Source organism: Oncorhynchus keta, chromosome 16 (genome assembly GCF_023373465.1).
Source record: "Oncorhynchus keta strain PuntledgeMale-10-30-2019 chromosome 16, Oket_V2, whole genome shotgun sequence".
NCBI classification, from domain to species: domain Eukaryota; kingdom Metazoa; phylum Chordata; class Actinopteri; order Salmoniformes; family Salmonidae; genus Oncorhynchus; species Oncorhynchus keta.
The window spans coordinates 11,702,382-11,719,511 of NC_068436.1; the positions used below are offsets into that span (position 1 = coordinate 11,702,382).

At 46.9% G+C, this 17,130-nt stretch overlaps 1 protein-coding gene across 3 annotated transcripts in view; it reads left to right on the forward strand.

Moving 5' to 3' along the window:
• LOC118395494 (neuronal membrane glycoprotein M6-a-like) overlaps positions 1–17,130 on the forward strand; it is a 94,789-nt gene that overhangs the window by 28,341 nt on the left and 49,318 nt on the right. The window contains exon 1 of one of the 3 annotated variants that reach the window (XM_052464683.1): positions 7,680–7,975. The exons of 1 other annotated variant lie outside the window; for it this stretch is intronic. In XM_052464683.1, the coding sequence (XP_052320643.1) occupies positions 7,939–7,975 (37 nt within the window). In that variant the 5' untranslated portion in view covers positions 7,680–7,938. Of the gene's footprint in view, positions 1–7,679; positions 7,976–17,130 lie in introns of those variants that run through there. One more of the 3 variants, XM_052464681.1, reaches the window with a different exon arrangement.

The following is a 17,130-nucleotide window of genomic DNA, read 5'->3' on the forward strand; positions in this document are numbered from 1 at the left end:
TTCTCACAATTTATAGTCCTAAAGTACATAGTAACATACATACTCACAACTATTAGTCCTAAAGTACATAGTAACATACATACTCACAACTATTAGTTCTAAAGTACATAGTAACATACATACTCACAACTATTCAACTGTACATAGAAGTCTCCAATACAGTCTCTGCATAGTACTGTTTGTCAACCTTCTGTAGCCCTCATTTAAAACAACAATTATGCTGCTATTTAATAACCTAGGTCCTAGAGGTAAGCAATGTTCAATAATGTACAATTAACCAAATAACCATCTGTATGGCATATATTCAGAATGATTACATTACATATTCTAGGCTATCAGTATGTTGAGTCTGTGTCTTGGTTTCAGTAATGTGTCTCTTGAGAAAATGACAACTTGTATGGTAGAGAAGATTTTATTGTTTTGTCGTTGGAACACTGTCTTGTTCAGAACTATACTGCTTGGTTACTTTTTTTGTATTTGACCTATTTTTGATACAGAAGCAGTAGTGTGTGTGGGCGTGCGTGCGTGCGGGCCTACCTCCAGACCTGTGGTATGAGTCATCCATCCTGGCCCTAGGTTCTCAGAAACTCAACCTCTCTGCCATTTTAGCCAATTACAGCTGTCTCTCAGGTTGTCATGCCGCAGCTCCCCATTGTCTGATTAGTATGCGCGAGATGCTGAGATTAGAGACATTAATAGCATATTAATGGCCAGATAAGTGGCTGGTTCATAGCATAAGTATCAAAATAACTAAAAGTTCTGCACTGTGAGTGTCACAAAAAAATGTTTTTTTCATCTGTCGTTGTTCATTGGCGCAGTAGAACTACATTCCTGTCACTTGAATTCTACACAAAAGCACATGGCTTACTTCCAGATCTGTAGTATCTGTAGTATCAGTATTTCATTCAGTATCTTTCTTCTATTTCTTATACGTCTAGAGTATCTGCCTTGTGCCTCTGGATGATCTGATTCAGTCCTGAGATCTTCAGTCAGCTGTCAACCCAAGCCCAACCGTATCTGATTCAGTCCTGAGATCTTCAGTCAGCTGTCAGCCCAAGCCCAACCGTATCTGATTCAGTCCTGATATCTTCAGTCAGCTGTCAGCCCAAGCCCAACCGTATCTGATTCAGTCCTGAGATCTTCAGTCAGCTGTCAACCCAAGCCCAACCGTATCTGATTCAGTCCTGATATCTTCAGTCAGCTGTCAACCCAAGCCCAACCGTATCTGATTCAGTCCTGATATCTTCAGTCAGCTGTCAACCCAAGCCCAACCGTATCTGATTCAGTCCTGAGATCTTCAGTCAGCTGTCAGCCCAAGCCCAACCGTATCTGATTCAGTCCTGAGATCTTCAGTCAGCTGTCAGCCCAAGCCCAACCGTATCTGATTCAGTCCTGATATCTTCAGTCAGCTGTCAGCCCAAGCCCAACCGTATCTGATTCAGTCCTGAGATCTTCAGTCAGCTGTCAGCCCAAGCCCAACCGTATCTGATTCAGTCCTGAGATCTTCAGTCAGCTGTCAGCCCAAGCCCAACCGTATCTAATTCAGTCCTGAGATCTTCAGTCAGCTGTCAACCCAAGCCCAACCGTATCTGATTCAGTCCTGATATCTTCAGTCAGCTGTCAACCCAAGCCCAACCGTATCTGATTCAGTCCTGAGATCTTCTATCAGCTGTCAACCCAAGCCCAACCGTATCTGATTCAGTCCTGATATCTTCAGTCAGCTGTCAACCCAAGCCCAACCGTATCTGATTCAGTCCTGATATCTTCAGTCAGCTGTCAGCCCAAGCCCAACCGTATCTGATTCAGTCCTGAGATCTTCAGTCAGCTGTCAGCCCAAGCCCAACCGTATCTGATTCAGTCCTGATATCTTCAGTCAGCTGTCAGCCCAAGCCCAACCGTATCTGATTCAGTCCTGAGATCTTCAGTCAGCTGTCAGCCCAAGCCCAACCGTATCTGATTCAGTCCTGAGATCTTCAGTCAGCTGTCAGCCCAAGCCCAACCGTATCTAATTCAGTCCTGAGATCTTCAGTCAGCTGTCAACCCAAGCCCAACCGTATCTGATTCAGTCCTGATATCTTCAGTCAGCTGTCAACCCAAGCCCAACCGTATCTGATTCAGTCCTGAGATCTTCTATCAGCTGTCAACCCAAGCCCAACCGTATCTGATTCAGTCCTGATATCTTCAGTCAGCTGTCAACCCAAGCCCAACCGTATCTGATTCAGTCCTGAGATCTTCAGTCAGCTGTCAGCCCAAGCCCAACCGTATCTGATTCAGTCCTGAGATCTTCTATCAGTTGTCAACCCAAGCCCAATCGTATCTGATTCAGTCCTGATATCTTCAGTCAGCTGTCAACCCAAGCCCAACCGTATCTGATTCAGTCCTGAGATCTTCAGTCAGCTGTCAACCCAAGCCCAACCGTATCTGATTCAGTCCTGAGATCTTCTATCAGCTGTCAACCCAAGCCCAACCGTATCTGATTCAGTCCTGAGATCTTCAGTCAGCTGTCAGCCCAAGCCCAACCGTATCTGATTCAGTCCTGAGATCTTCAGTCAGCTGTCAACCCAAGCCCAACCGTATCTGATTCAGTCCTGAGATCTTCTATCAGCTGTCAACCCAAGCCCAACCGTATCTGATTCAGTCCTGAGATCTTCAGTCAGCTGTCAGCCCAAGCCCAACCGTATCTGATTCAGTCCTGAGATCTTCAGTCAGCTGTCAACCCAAGCCCAACCGTATCTGATTCAGTCCTGAGATCTTCAGTCAGCTGTCAGCCCAAGCCCAACCGTATCTGATTCAGTCCTGAGATCTTCTATCAGCTGTCAACCCAAGCCCAACCGTATCTGATTCAGTCCTGAGATCTTCAGTCAGCTGTCAGCCCAAGCCCAACCGTATCTGATTCAGTCCTGAGATCTTCTATCAGCTGTCAACCCAAGCCCAACCGTATCTGATTCAGTCCTGAGATCTTCAGTCAGCAGTCAGCTGTCAGCCCAACCGTATCTGATTCAGTCCTGAGATCTTCAGTCAGCTGTCAACCCAAGCCCAACCGTATCTGATTCAGTCCTGAGATCTTCAGTCAGCTGTCAACCCAAGCCCAACCATATCTGATTCAGTCCTGAGATCTTCAGTCAGCAGTCAGCTGTCAGCCCAACCGTATCTGATTCAGTCCTGAGATCTTCAGTCAGCTGTCAACCCAAGCCCAACCGTATCTGATTCAGTCCTGAGATCTTCAGTCAGCTGTCAACCCAAGCCCAACCGTATCTGATTCAGTCCTGAGATCTTCAGTCAGCTGTCAACCCAAGCCCAACCGTATCTGATTCAGTCCTGAGATCTTCTATCAGCTGTCAACCCAAGCCCAACTGTATCTGATTCAGTCCTGATATCTTCAGTCAGCTGTCAACCCAAGCCCAACCGTATCTGATTCAGTCCTGATATCTTCTATCAGCTGTCAACCCAAGCCCAACCGTATCTGATTCAGTCCTGAGATCTTCAGTCAGCTGTCAACCCAAGCCCAACCGTATCTGATTCCACATCCACTCCGTATTCCTATCTACAGTGTCTTTCATCAACGTGAGCTCTACACTCCCCTCAGACCACACCTGATGCAGGATCACTCCTCACTCCTCCTCTGCCCAGATAAACTCTGCTCTGGCACTACTTGCACACAATTATTATCAGCTGCGCTGCTTTTCTCTGGAGTCTGCGGCTCAATCTCAATTTGTCATTCTGTGATCCCTTGCATTATATCTCCTATCTTCCTTCTCAATTGTATTGGAGGACTTTCTCCTCCAAAGCATTTGGAGAAGGAGGCGAGGAGAGACGATGCAAGGGAAGATGAATTGAGAAAGAGTCGTCTTCGCTAACATCTTGTAGCCACGAAAGGCCCCCGGCTTCTATAGCCGCTACATTGTTAATGACCTCGCTGACTGCAGCCAGTCATTCTCATCTCGGGCGGCGGCCGCCACATCACAACTCACCGCCGTCGCCAGGCGCGCAGCTCATGCTGTCGTTGCTAGGCTGTTGTACCTGCGTGCAGAGCAACGCGCGCCATGGTTACCGCTGTCTCCGTTCAGTTCCTGCAGCCAGAGCAGAGTTGTGCTCAGGTCTCCCACTTGTCTTTACGTGGACGTGCCACTGCTGCTGACAGCATAGACAATGAACAGGATCAGATTCACACAGCAGTTAAAGACGGCTGTGGTTTATTTCACCTGTGTGTGTTTTAATAATGACCTTGATTCATCATTTGCATTTTCATCATTTTTATCAGCATGTGCCGGCACCTTTAACGTGTTTCTTTGTCACCGTTCTATTGTCATCATTTAACGCCTATTGCTAATATTGATTGATTGAGAGATCATTGATTTGGCTGCAGGTCTTATCTCAATGTGCACGTGTGTGTGTGTGTGTGTGTGTGTGTTTGTGTGTGTGTGTGTGTGTGTGTGAGTGTGTGTGTGTGTGTGTGTGTGTGTGTGTGTGTGTGTGTGTGTGTGTGTGTGTGTGTGTGTGTGTGTGTGTGTGTGTGTGTGTGTGTGTGTGTGTGTGTGTGTGTGTGTGTGTGTGTGTGTGTGTGTGTACGAAGCAGTAACACGCAGTACTTAATTTTTGTGCCAATGCTTGAATGTGTGTGTGTGTGTGTGTGTGTGTGTCTGTTGGCTGTTGGCCAGAGCAGTGTGACTGATTAGTGCTGTGTCCAGCCCTGATTGTACTCGCCAACCATAACCAATCAGTGCCTCATACAGACAGTAGCCCTCGGTAGTACTGGCTGAGGTGCTGGGGAACGAGGCAGAGTGGAGATACACTCAAATCGATCTAGGTGTAACCAGTGATCAATTGTTGTCATTTAACCTTTATAAAGGTTTGTCTCATTGAGATACAATCTTTTTTGCAAGAAGGACCTGTCTGATGACTAACCTTCTCTGAGACTAAAGCCTTTAGTTCGCAACAACAGAAAGATCTCATCAATACTTGGAGTCAAAGTATCGATATAATATTGGCCAAAATAATATGTAATTGTATCGATATTTTCCCCTATCACTAGTGTGTGTGTGTGTGTGTGTGTGTGTGTGTGTGTGTGTGTGTGTGTGTGTGTGTGTGTGTGTGTGTGTGTGTGTGTGTGTGTGTGTGTGTGTGTGTGTGTGTGTGTGTGTGTGTGTGTGTGTGTGTGTGTGAGAAAAGGGTTCCTCGAGAGCCATAGCACTGTATATCTTTTTTTGTGTTTTTTTTAACCCCCTTTTTCTCCCCAATTTCATGGTATCCAATTATAAGTATTTACTGTCTTGTCTCATCGCTACAACTCCCATACGGGCTCGGGAGAGACGAAGGTCGAGAGCCACGCGTCCTCCGAAACACAACCCAACCAAGCCACACTGCTTAACGCAGCGCGCATCCAACACGGAAGCCAGCCGCACCAATGTGTCGGAGGAAACACCGTACGCGCCCGCCACAGGAGTCGCTAGTGCGCGATGAGACACGGATATCCCTACCGGCCAAACCCTCTCTAACCCGGACGATGCTAGGCCAATTGTGCGTCGCGGCCGGCTGTGACAGAGCCTGGGCTCGAACCCAGAGTCTCTGGTGGCACTGCGCCACCCGGGAGGCCCCGCATTGTATATCTTAGTGACAAAACACAGACATGCTTCCATCCAAGCCCAACACAGCAATGAAAAAAGGCATTATTAAATATCAGAAGGTAAAAACATATATCCTCTTCCTTTCACTAGTCGGTGCAGCATAACTTAAGCCCAGGCTGACTGGCAGGCTCTTCCATTTACTCTAATAAACATCTATCCTCTTCCTTTCACTAGTCGGTGCAGCATAACTTAAGCCCAGGCTGACTGGCGGGCTCTTCCATTTACTCTAATAAACATCTATCCTCTACCTTTCACTAGTTGGTGACAGCATTTACTCTAACTTATCCCTACCTTTCAGTTGGTGCAGCTGACTGACTGGCGGGGCTCTTCCATTTACTCTAATAAACATCTATCCTCTACCTTTCACTAGTTGGTGCAGCATAACTAAGCCCAGGCTGACTGGGCTCTTCCATTTACTCTAATAAACATCTATCTCTACCTTTCACTAGTTGGTGCAGCATAACTTAGGCTGACTGCCCAATAAACATCTATCCTCTACCTTTCACTAGTTGGTGCAGCTGACTGGCGGGGCTCTTCCATTTACTCTAATAAACATCTATCCTCTACCTTTCACTAGTTGGTGCAGCATAACTTAAGCCCAGGCTGACTGGTGGGCTCTTCCATTTACTCTAATAAACATCTATCCTCTACCTTTCACTAGTTGGTGCAGCATAACTTAAGCCCAGGCTGACTGGTGGGCTCTTCCATTTACTCTAATAAACATCTATCCTCTACCTTTAGTTGGTGCAGCTAGCCCAGGCTGACTGGCGGGCTCTTCCATTTACTCTAATAAACATCTATCCTCTACCTTTCACTAGTTGGTGCAGCATAACTTAAGCCCAGGCTGACTGGTGGGCTCTTCCATTTACTCTAATAAACATCTATCCTCTACCTTTCACTAGTTGGTGCAGCATAACTTAAGCCCAGGCTGACTGGCGGGCTCTTCCATTTACTCTAATAAACATCTATCCTCTACCTTTCACTAGTTGGTGCAGCATAACTTAAGCCCAGGCTGACTGGTGGGCTCTTCCATTTACTCTAATAAACATCTATCCTCTACCTTTCACTAGTTGGTGCAGCATAACTTAAGCCCAGGCTGACTGGCGGGCTCTTCCATTTACTCTAATAAACATCTATCCTCTACCTTTCACTCTACTTAAGCTGACTTCTTCCATTTACTCTAATAAACATCTATCCTCTACCTTTCACTAGTTGGTGCAGCATAACTTAAGCCCAGGCTGACTGGAGGGGCTCTTCCATTTACTCTAATAAACATCTATCCTCTACCTTTCACTAGTTGGTGCAGCATAACTTAAGCCCAGGCTAAACAGGGGTGTTTGGTGGGGGAGGAGGGTGAGAGGGAGAGTGGCTGTTGGGCTGGTTACACCCCTCCATCTGCTCACAGTGTGCCGGGCTGCTGCTGCTTCCACCATCCTGCTTCCAATACAAACCCTCAGTCCCTTGTTTTTATGGCTGAACACCTGCTTATGTCTTTCTCCTTGTAGCGAGCCCATTCCTCCTTTTCTGTCTTTCCAGTTCAGCAGTATTGTTCCCCATTTCCATTTAAAGAAACTCACAGGGAAGCAGAGTTTCTCCTTGCATTCCTCCTGGCATCAGTCTCTACTTTACACCCCTTCCTACAAAAACATATTGATGCTTAAGACATTTAAAGAGAAGAGGAGTTTGATCTTTCTCTCCCAGTCCAGTTATGTGCTTCCTGGTGTTGTGGTTTCTAGTCATGGACAGGAGGAATTGATCGTCTTCAGAGGAACAGAAGGAATGAGACCAGGGGCTGCCACGCTCTGAGAGAGAGAGATACGGGTGTGAGAGTCCGAGAGAGATGGAAGGGAGTGAGAGCTGAAAGAGAGGGAGGTGTGTGAGTTCCGGAGAGAGAAAGAGAGAGAGAAAGAGAGAGAGAGAGAGAGAGAGAGAGAGAGAGAGAGAGAGAGAGAGAGAGGAACGAGGGAGGAGAGAGAGAGAGAGAGAGAGAGAGAGAGAGAGAGAGAGAGAGAGAGAGAGAGAGAGAGAGAGAGGGGAACGAGGGAGGGGTGTGAGTGCCGGAGAGAGAAAGAGAGGAGCGAGGGAGGGGTGTGAGTGAGAGTCTGGGAGAGACGGCACAACACTGAGAGCGGACTTCCCTAAGAGCTGCTCACTGCTACAACGCCACAACTCACAGCTAGGGGACAAAACACACCCCAACACACACTCACACTGTACACACACATAGCCGAGAGGAGGCTTTATACAGTTGTGACCGAGAGGCTTTGTGAAATTTCTGTGTATTGAAATCGAAGTGGACACAAACCCAGACACAATGGAAGAGAATATGGAAGAAGGACAGAATTCAAAAGGTACGGTGTAAAATCTTTAAATAATATATAAATATCTCGGAGCTAATCCATGTTTCCTTTGTGCTGCTGCTGCTGCAACTGTATGTACTGTATGCCGATGTTACACGATGCCGATGTTTGGATGATGCCAAGCAGAGAATAAGCTACTGATGCAGACAAAGAAACACATGGATTGTAATTACTTGAGTGTTTTTGGGAGATTTTTTTTCATTATTATTGATTGTCATCATCGTTCATTGGAATTGCGCTGGTTTTATTTTGATTTGAGCGATGCTGTTTTGAAAGGTGGAGGGAGGGGAGGATGGAGGGAGAGAGAGAGAAGGAGGCGGGTGCTTGGGTGTCCCTTGTTTGTTGAGTGGTGGATTGGAGGGGGGGGTCCATGGGAATTGTCTTGTCTTCTGCTTGAACGCTTGTCTTGACGGCAGAGAAGTGAATTGACTTCCCTCCATCCCTCCCTCCTTCTCTCACTCTCCTGATTTTCCCCGGGTATGGCAACAATGCAGCCATTACTTTGCTATCTAAGCTGAAATCAGCTCAAATCAGATTAGCGCGCCTGTCTGTCCTCCTGCCCCTTTGTCTCAGTAACAGTTGTTTGTTTAGTGGCGGGGTGCTTGGCTGCTGTACCATTCATCTCATTTAACGGCACTGTGCTGGAGGATGGGCAGGTGTTGTCTTGTCGAGGGGGATCAACAGAACACGTATGCAGCGCTAGCTAAGACTATTTACCCATTATGAATGAAAAAATGAGAATGCGTTGTCTGTTATGGAGATGGGATGAATATTTTTGACTGTTTTTATAGATGAAAAACACTCTTAGCCAATCAGAGCAAAGCATGGGGACCCATCTTTAGCCCAAGCAGATGCTTGCCTTCCTTCCCTGCCCCTCCCTCTCCTCCCCCACACCGCTTTCACATACACAATTTACACATATGAACCACATACCCCCGCCCCTCCACTAAAAACAGGTTACAAAAGGTTACACATGGGGTCGGAGTGTAGAGAGAGACACAGAGGGGGAGAGAGACAGAGGGGGAGGGAGACAGAGGGGAGAGAGACAGAGGGGAGAGAGACAGAGGGGAGGAGGGGGAGAGAGACAGAGGGGGAGAGAGACAGAGGGGGAGAGAGACAGAGGGGAGAGAGACAGAGGGGGAGAGACACAGAGGGGAGAGAGACAGAGGGGAGAGAGACAGAGGGGGAGAGACAGAGGGGAGAGACAGAGGGGAAGATAGACAGAGGGGGAGAGAGACAGAGGGGAGAGAGACAGAGGGGAGAGAGACAGAGGGGAGAGAGAGGGGAGAGAGACAGAGGGGGAGAGAGACAGAGGGGGAGAGAGACAGAGGGGGAGAGAGACAGAGGGGGGAGAGAGACAGGGGGAGAGAGACAGCGGGGGAGAGAGACAGAGGGGAGAGAGACAGAGGGGGAGAGAGACAGAGAGAGACAGAGGGGAGAGAGACAGAGGGGAGAGAGACAGAGGGGGAGAGAGAGAGAGAGAGAGAGAGGGGGGAGAGAGACAGAGGGGAGAGAGACAGAGGGGAGAGAGACAGAGGGGAGAGAGACAGCGGGGGAGAGAGACAGCGGGGGAGAGAGACAGAGGGGAGAGAGACAGAGGGGGAGAGAGACAGAGGGGGAGAGAGACAGAGGGGGAGAGAGACAGAGGGGAGAGAGACAGCGGGGGAGAGAGACAGCGGGGAGAGAGACAGAGGGGAGAGAGAGAGGGGGAGAGAGAGAGAGAGGGGAGAGAGACAGAGGGGAGAGAGACAGAGGGGAGAGAGACAGCGGGGGGAGAGAGACAGCAGGGGAGAGAGACAGACAGAGGGGAGAGAGACAGAGGGGAGAGAGACAGAGGGGGAGAGAGACAGAGGGGGAGAGAGACAGGGGGGAGAGAGACAGAGGGGAGAGAGACAGAGGGGAGAGAGACAGAGAGAGACAGCGGGGAGAGAGACAGAGGGGGAGAGACAGAGGGGGAGAGAGACAGAGGGAGAGAGACGGGGGAGAGACAGAGGGGAGAGAGACAGAGGGGAGAGAGACAGAGGGGGAGAGAGAGAGGGGGAGAGAGACAGCGGGGAGAGAGACAGAGGGGAGAGAGACAGCGGGGGAGAGGACAGCGGGGGGAGAGAGACAGAGTGGGAGAGAGACAGAGGGGAGAGAGACAGCGGGGAGACAGAGGGGAGAGAGACAGCGGGGGAGAGAGACAGCGGGGGAGAGAGACAGAGGGGGAGAGAGACAGCGATAGTCTTCCATAACAAAGCCATCACCTACAGAGAGATGAACCTGGAGAAGAGCCCCTTAAGCAAGCTGGTCCTGGGGCTCTGCTCACAAACACAAACAAGAGAACAAACAAAACAAAAAAACAGAGCAAACTAGAATGTTATTTGGCCCTAAACAGAGAGAACACAGTGGCAGAATACCTGACCACTGTGACTGACCCAAACTTAAGGAAAGCTTTGACTATGTACAGACTCAGTGATCATAGCCTTGCTATTGAGAGAGGCCGCCGTAGGCAGACCTGCCTCTCACGAGAAGACAGGCTATGTGCACACTGCCCATAAGGTGGAAACTGAGCTGCACTTCCTAACCTCCTGCCAAATGTATGACCATATTAGAGACACATATTTCCCTCAGATTACACAGACCCACAAAGAATTTGAAAACAAATCTAATTTTGATAAACTCCCATATCTACTGGGTGAAATACCACAGTGTGCCATCACATGAGCAAGATTTGTGACCTGTTTGCACAAGAAAAGGGCAACCAGTGAACAACAAACACCATTGTAAATACAACCCATATGTATGTTTATTTATTTTCCCTTTTATACTTAAACTATTTGCACATCGTCAAGACACTGTATATAGACATAATATAACATTTGAAATGTCTTTATTCTTTTGGAACTTGTGTGAGTGTAAAGTTTACTGTTCACTTTTTATTGTTTATTTCACTTTTGCTTATCCATTTCACTTGGTTTGGCAATGTAAACATGTTTCCCATGCCAATAAAGCCTCTTGAGTTGAATTGAGAATGAGAAATAGGGAGTGAGAGAGGGGGAAGGGAGAGAGAGAGAGAGAGAGAGAGAGAGAGAGAGAGAGAGAGAGAGAGAGAGAGAGAGAGAGAGAGGGGAGAAAGAAAGATAGGGGAGAGAGTGAGGGAGTGAAGGTTCCATGGTCATTGTCCTTCCAGTGGTCCCCGGCGCATCTTTGAGTAACTGTTCTGCTGCTCATTAGTCCTGACCCACTTCTGAAATAGAGAGAGAGAGAGAGAGAGAGAGAGAGAGAGAGAGAGAGAGAGAGAGAGAGAGAGAGAGAGAAGGAAAAACAGGGCAGCTTAAACATAACATTTTGTTTTTGTAGACCCCATATGCTTTCTTTTCTCACTGTCTCTCTCCATCTCTCTCTCATCCTCTCTCTCTCTATCTCTGTCTCTCTCTCTGTCTCTGTCTCTCTTCTCTCTCTCTTTCTCTTCTCTCGCTGTCTCTCTCTCAATTAAATTACATTTAATTCAATGGGCTTTATTTGCATGGGAAACATATGTTAACAACTCTGTTTCTGTCTCTGTCTCTTCTCTCTCTCTCTCTCTCTCTCTTTGTCTCTGTCTCTCTCTCTCTCTCTCTCTCTCTCTCTCTCTCTCTCTCTCTCTCTCTCTCTCTCTCCCTTCCAATGCCAAAATAACTACAACCATATGGCGATGGTACTCAATGTGACCAAATCCAAAATGTTCCCGTCACAGTTTGACAGCAACAGAGTCTGTCTATGGTTACCGACAGGGGTTGGTGGGATTAGATGGTTGTCTACTTCTGAGTGAGCACCACCCACCTCTGGGAGGAAATGTGTTAGCTCCGGCCTTTGGACAAATCTTCAACAGCTGGACTCGAACCATTTGAAGTTCCCATTAGTTGTTTCCCTGCATGTCATCTCTTCATTACCATACCCTCTAGAGTCTAAAGAGTCAGGTGCTGAAAAAAGAAGGTCTATGACTATTTGTCCAGGCAGTTGTTGCTTTCTTGAGATAATAATGAATACCTTGGGGTGTTGAATAGCAGAATACTTATAGTCTCTCTCTCTCTCTCTCTCTCTCTCTCTCTCTCTCTCTCTCTCTCTCTCTCTCTCTCTCTCTCTCTCTCTCTACCTCTCTCTACCTCTCTCTCTCTCTCTCTCTCTCTCTCTCTCTCTCTACCCCTCTCTCTCTCTCTACCTCCCTCTATGCGGCTGCGGGTCTCCTATACTTCATTGCGGCATTCTTGGCTAACCACAAATATAGCCGAACCCACAGAAAAAAATGATCAATGCAAATCTCTTTAGCAGGCGAAGGGAAGGGACAATTGGAGGGAGAGGGCAAGGGATGACAGAAGGAGGGATGGAGGGAGGGAGGTAGCTGGGTGAGGAGAGATGTGCTGTGGAGAAACAAAACGACAGCGATGGTAGTGACGACGGAGAGATGGGAGGTGCTCTTTCGCTCTCTCTCGCTCTCTCTCTGATGGATGGAGGGATGTTGTTTTGGAGAAAGCAGGAGGGATAGCGGGAGTGGGTTTGAAGAAGGAAGAAGGATGGAGATTAACAAGGTAATGGTGTCGATTTTTGAGAAAGCAAATACCGCCTACCCATATATCAACGCGGCAACACACACTTACACAGACATTAATCACTGTACGCACACACACACACACACACACACACACACACACACACACACACACACACACACACACACACACACACACACACACACACACACACACACACACACACACACACACACACACACACACACACACACACACACACGCACACACACACACATAAACATATCTGGTCTCACCAAACACTTAGATTTAGAAATACAGAGCATTACGAACCATGAGTCTATGGTTGCCTAGAGTGGTTCTCAATCAGAGGCAGGTGTTTATCGTTGTCTCTCATTGGGAACCATATTTAGGCAGCCATATTCTTTGAGTGTTTGGTGGGTGATTGTTCCTGTCTCTGTGTTTGTTTGTACCAGATAGGGCTGTTCTGGGTTTTCACGTTTATTGTTTTTGTATACTGTTCGTATTTTTCATCTTTATTAAAGATGTTTACAAATAACCACGCTGCAGTTTGGTCCTCCTCTCCTTCAACTGAAGAAAACCGTAACACTCATAACGGTGTTGACGGTACTGACGAACATGGTGATGATACTGATGCCGTAAAGGTGCTGATTATGGGGTCGGTGATGCTGAATGTTATGGTGCTGATTATGGGGTCGGTGATGCTGAATGTTATGGTGCTGATTATGGGGTCGGTGATGCTGAATGTTATGGTGATGACTGGTTTAGACAAAAGTGCTATTTGTTGACTAAAATCTCCTGCCTGATTTCAATAAACTATTCCTTGTCATCTGAAATCTCTTGTTGATTGTATCAGGAAGTACAGCACTTCCCCACATTGCAAAGCATTCATAGCTTGGAAAATGGAGGGCTTATAATATAATTCAATTTGAATCAAGCCGGTCTCTGAGGCAGTTTGAATATTGAAGCACTATTGATTTATCTGGGCGTGATAAGCCGCAGCGGGAGTGAAATGAAATACCCAGGCTGCACTCCCCCATCTACAGCTAGCGTCATGCTGCTGTTGCTATCAACAGAACTCCGACAGATGAATGCATGGACATCCATCCTTAGCACTCTCTTGGATCTTTGTAACAGAGCTGTGTGGGATTTTCGCGGCTAATAGATTTACGTTGATCAATTTGAATGACTAATTGGCTGTCTTCCTTCACTTTGGGGTAAAGTTATTGGACGTTGCTTGTCATTTAGGACAGTGGAGCTTTTTTCTGTTCGTACAAACAGTCGAGTTGAGACAATTGTTGTCACATTACTGACTCTGGTACATAAATAATTGACTACTGGTCCACTGTGGATTCCATCAGTGATTGAGCCTGGATATATAGTTAGGGTGTGTACTGTGCTGTGAAATGGGTGCTGAAATGACACTGATCCCCCTCAAACTGAGGTTCAGTGACAAAAATACTCTCATTCTCTATGCGTGTGGATAAAATGTTGAACCAGTGTTTTCAGTGATATAGTTCAATAGAAATCCCTCACACTCTACTGACTACAAACTCACCTTCGGGCTTGTCTAGGCTCTTTGATTACATTCTTGAGGGTCTGTGACTCAGACTGTGGCTTCCAAGATAGATATCTGAATCGAGTTGATACAGTACCTGTGCAAGCTATAAGCTACAATTCACCGTCCCCTTTACCCACCAGTGGGTATTGGCCTAGAGAAAGTGATCTATAACTCTCAGTATCCAGGAGGCAGAGGCAGTTAGTGGGGTGTGGGGGTCATGCAGAGAAGGAGGCAGGCAGGGAGTAGTGTTCCGTTGCTCCAGGGTGATTGCTAGCCTGGCCTTGGCACTGATAAGACCTGAACCATAACACTTCCTGCCTGCATGGTCCTTGTGTAGTCTATTTAGACCAGAAAGACCCGGCCGGGGCTTCCCTCTCTTCCATTCTATCTGCTCCACTCCTCTCCGGCCTGCAATTATGCTAACAAGCTCGATCATTGTTCCAGCTTGAGGAGCCTGGGGACTAAAGTTCTGAGAGGAAGGTCAAGGTACCAGGGCAACGCCACCGATTACGTCCGATGAGTGTTCTGACTGGGGTCTCTGGGAAAGCGGACTTTGGCTAGCGCTGGACTGGCTATAACTGGACAATAGCCTGACTGGGGTCTCTGGGAAAGAGGACTTTGGCTAGCGCTGGACTGGCTATAACTGGACAATAGCCTGACTGGGGTCTCTGGGAAAGAGGACTTTGGCTAGCGCTGGACTGGCTATAACTGGACAATAGCCTGACTGGGGTCTCTGGGAAAGAGGACTTTGGCTAGCGCTGGACTGGCTATAACTGGACAATAGCCTGACTGGGGTCTCTGGGAAAGTGGACTTTGGCTAGCGCTGGACTGGCTATAACTGGACAATAGCCTGACTGGGGTCTCTGGGAAAGAGGACTTTGGCTAGCGCTGGACTGGCTATAACTGGACAATAGCCTGACTGGGGTCTCTGGGAAAGAGGACTTTGGCTAACGCTGGACTGGCTATGACTGGACAATAGCACCTCTTACAGTGTTCTAGATTTTTGTTGTTGTTTGCTTGTATTTTGGAGCAGAATTGTACTGAAGTCAAGCAACTGTTTTGTTGTGCTCTGTTCAGATGGGTACAATTGCTTACTTCAAGGCCTTTGTTGATTAGCCTACTCTACCATACTCTACCAGGGCGCCACTGTATAAACCCACTGTTAGGCTAAATGACGTGTGACACCAAGGTCATGGGTTCAAAACCCAGCCAGGAATACAGTCATTGGTTGACATTACATCAACCCTTGCTGTGATTTAGTAAACTTCAACAGATGATGACACATTTAACATGCAGCTTGGAGTAAATGACCCTGTGTGTACTGTCAATCTAGAGCACAGTAGAACATGCTAGAACTGCATACTCAATCTAGAGCACAGTAGAACATACTAGAACTGCATACTCAATCTAGAGCACAGTAGAACATGCTAGAACTGCATACTCAATCTAGAGCACAGTAGAACATACTAGAACTGCATACTCAATCTAGAGCACAGTAGAACATGCGAGAACTGCATACTCAATCGAGAGCACAGTAGAACATGCTAGAACTGCATACTCAATCTAGAGCACAGTAGAACATGCTAGAACTGCATACTCAATCTAGAGCACAGTAGAACATGCTAGAACTGCATACTCAATCTAGAGCACAGTAGAACATGCTAGAACTGCATACTCAATCTAGAGCACAGTAGAACATACTAGAACTGCATACTCAATCTAGAGCACAGTAGAACATGCTATAACTGCATACTCAATCTAGAGCACAGTAGAACATGCTAGAACTGCATACTCAATCTAGAGCACAGTAGAACATGCTAGAACTGCATACTCAATCTAGAGCACAGTAGAACATACTAGAACTGCATACTCAATCTAGAGCACAGTAGAACATGCTAGAACTGCATACTCAATCTAGAGCACAGTAGAACATGCTAGAACTGCATACTCAATCTAGAGCACAGTAGAACATGCTAGAACTGCATACTCAATCTAGAGCACAGTAGAACATGCTAGAACTGCATACTCAATCTAGAGCACAGTAGAACATGCTAGAACTGCATACTCAATCTAGCTGAACAGGGTTATAGGCATTGGACTTTGATAGTGCACAGTGACAGACAATACAATCTATAGATTGGTGCAATGTCAGTGGTGTTTCAGGCTAATAGCAATTATCTAGCCTGAGATTTGTCATTTCCCATCCCATTGTCCTTGCGACCGGTAGCCTACATTGCGCCACATATTTGTGTTGAGAATCGTTGTTTAACAATGATCGCTTTTACGGTTGAATTTTCATGCCAGAAGTTCTAAAATGACCATCTTTAAATGTACAATGGAATTTGTCCCCGGGGTGAAAATTGGATTCTATGTCTTCTATCGATTTTTGCCGTTCTCCTTTTGTTTATGGGGCAGAGCATTATTGAAGTCAAGCGACTTGTTTCGTTACGCTGTGTGCAGACAGACAGCCAGACAGCAAACTGCCACGGTCCACTCGTCATCGCTCATTCTGTTCATTGTGTTGTCATCATAAAAGGATGTCGGCTTAAGAACAGTTCATTCATTTTCATTTTGCAGTTATCAGACGATACTAAGACCTTCTGAGTCGTTCATAGATACTATAATGCATTATATCTGCTTGCCTTATGTAAAGTGTTACCCTCGGGCTATATTGTACATTGTCAGTCTTTCGCAATGGAACAGGAAAGCACCATAGATGCTAGCTCCCTAGGAAGGCCACTAAATATGTGTATACTACCAATAAAATGTGATTTGATTTCATTAGCAGAGCCATCAGCAGTGCTGCGGTGTCTTGCAGGATGGACTCCATCAAAAGACACTTTGTTTAATGCTGTTGCCGAGTGCTCCTGGTTTACGATGCTGCCTGGGCCGGTACTGACACAGAGGCTAATGAATGACCTCTAATTACAGTGCAGTTAGTACCAGCACCATCATTTAGCACTTCCTGTTTTTCCCCCCCGGCAAATGACCATGAATCAAACCCAGTTGGTAACACTATAGCAGGACACAGACATGGACACTCTTGTCATTCC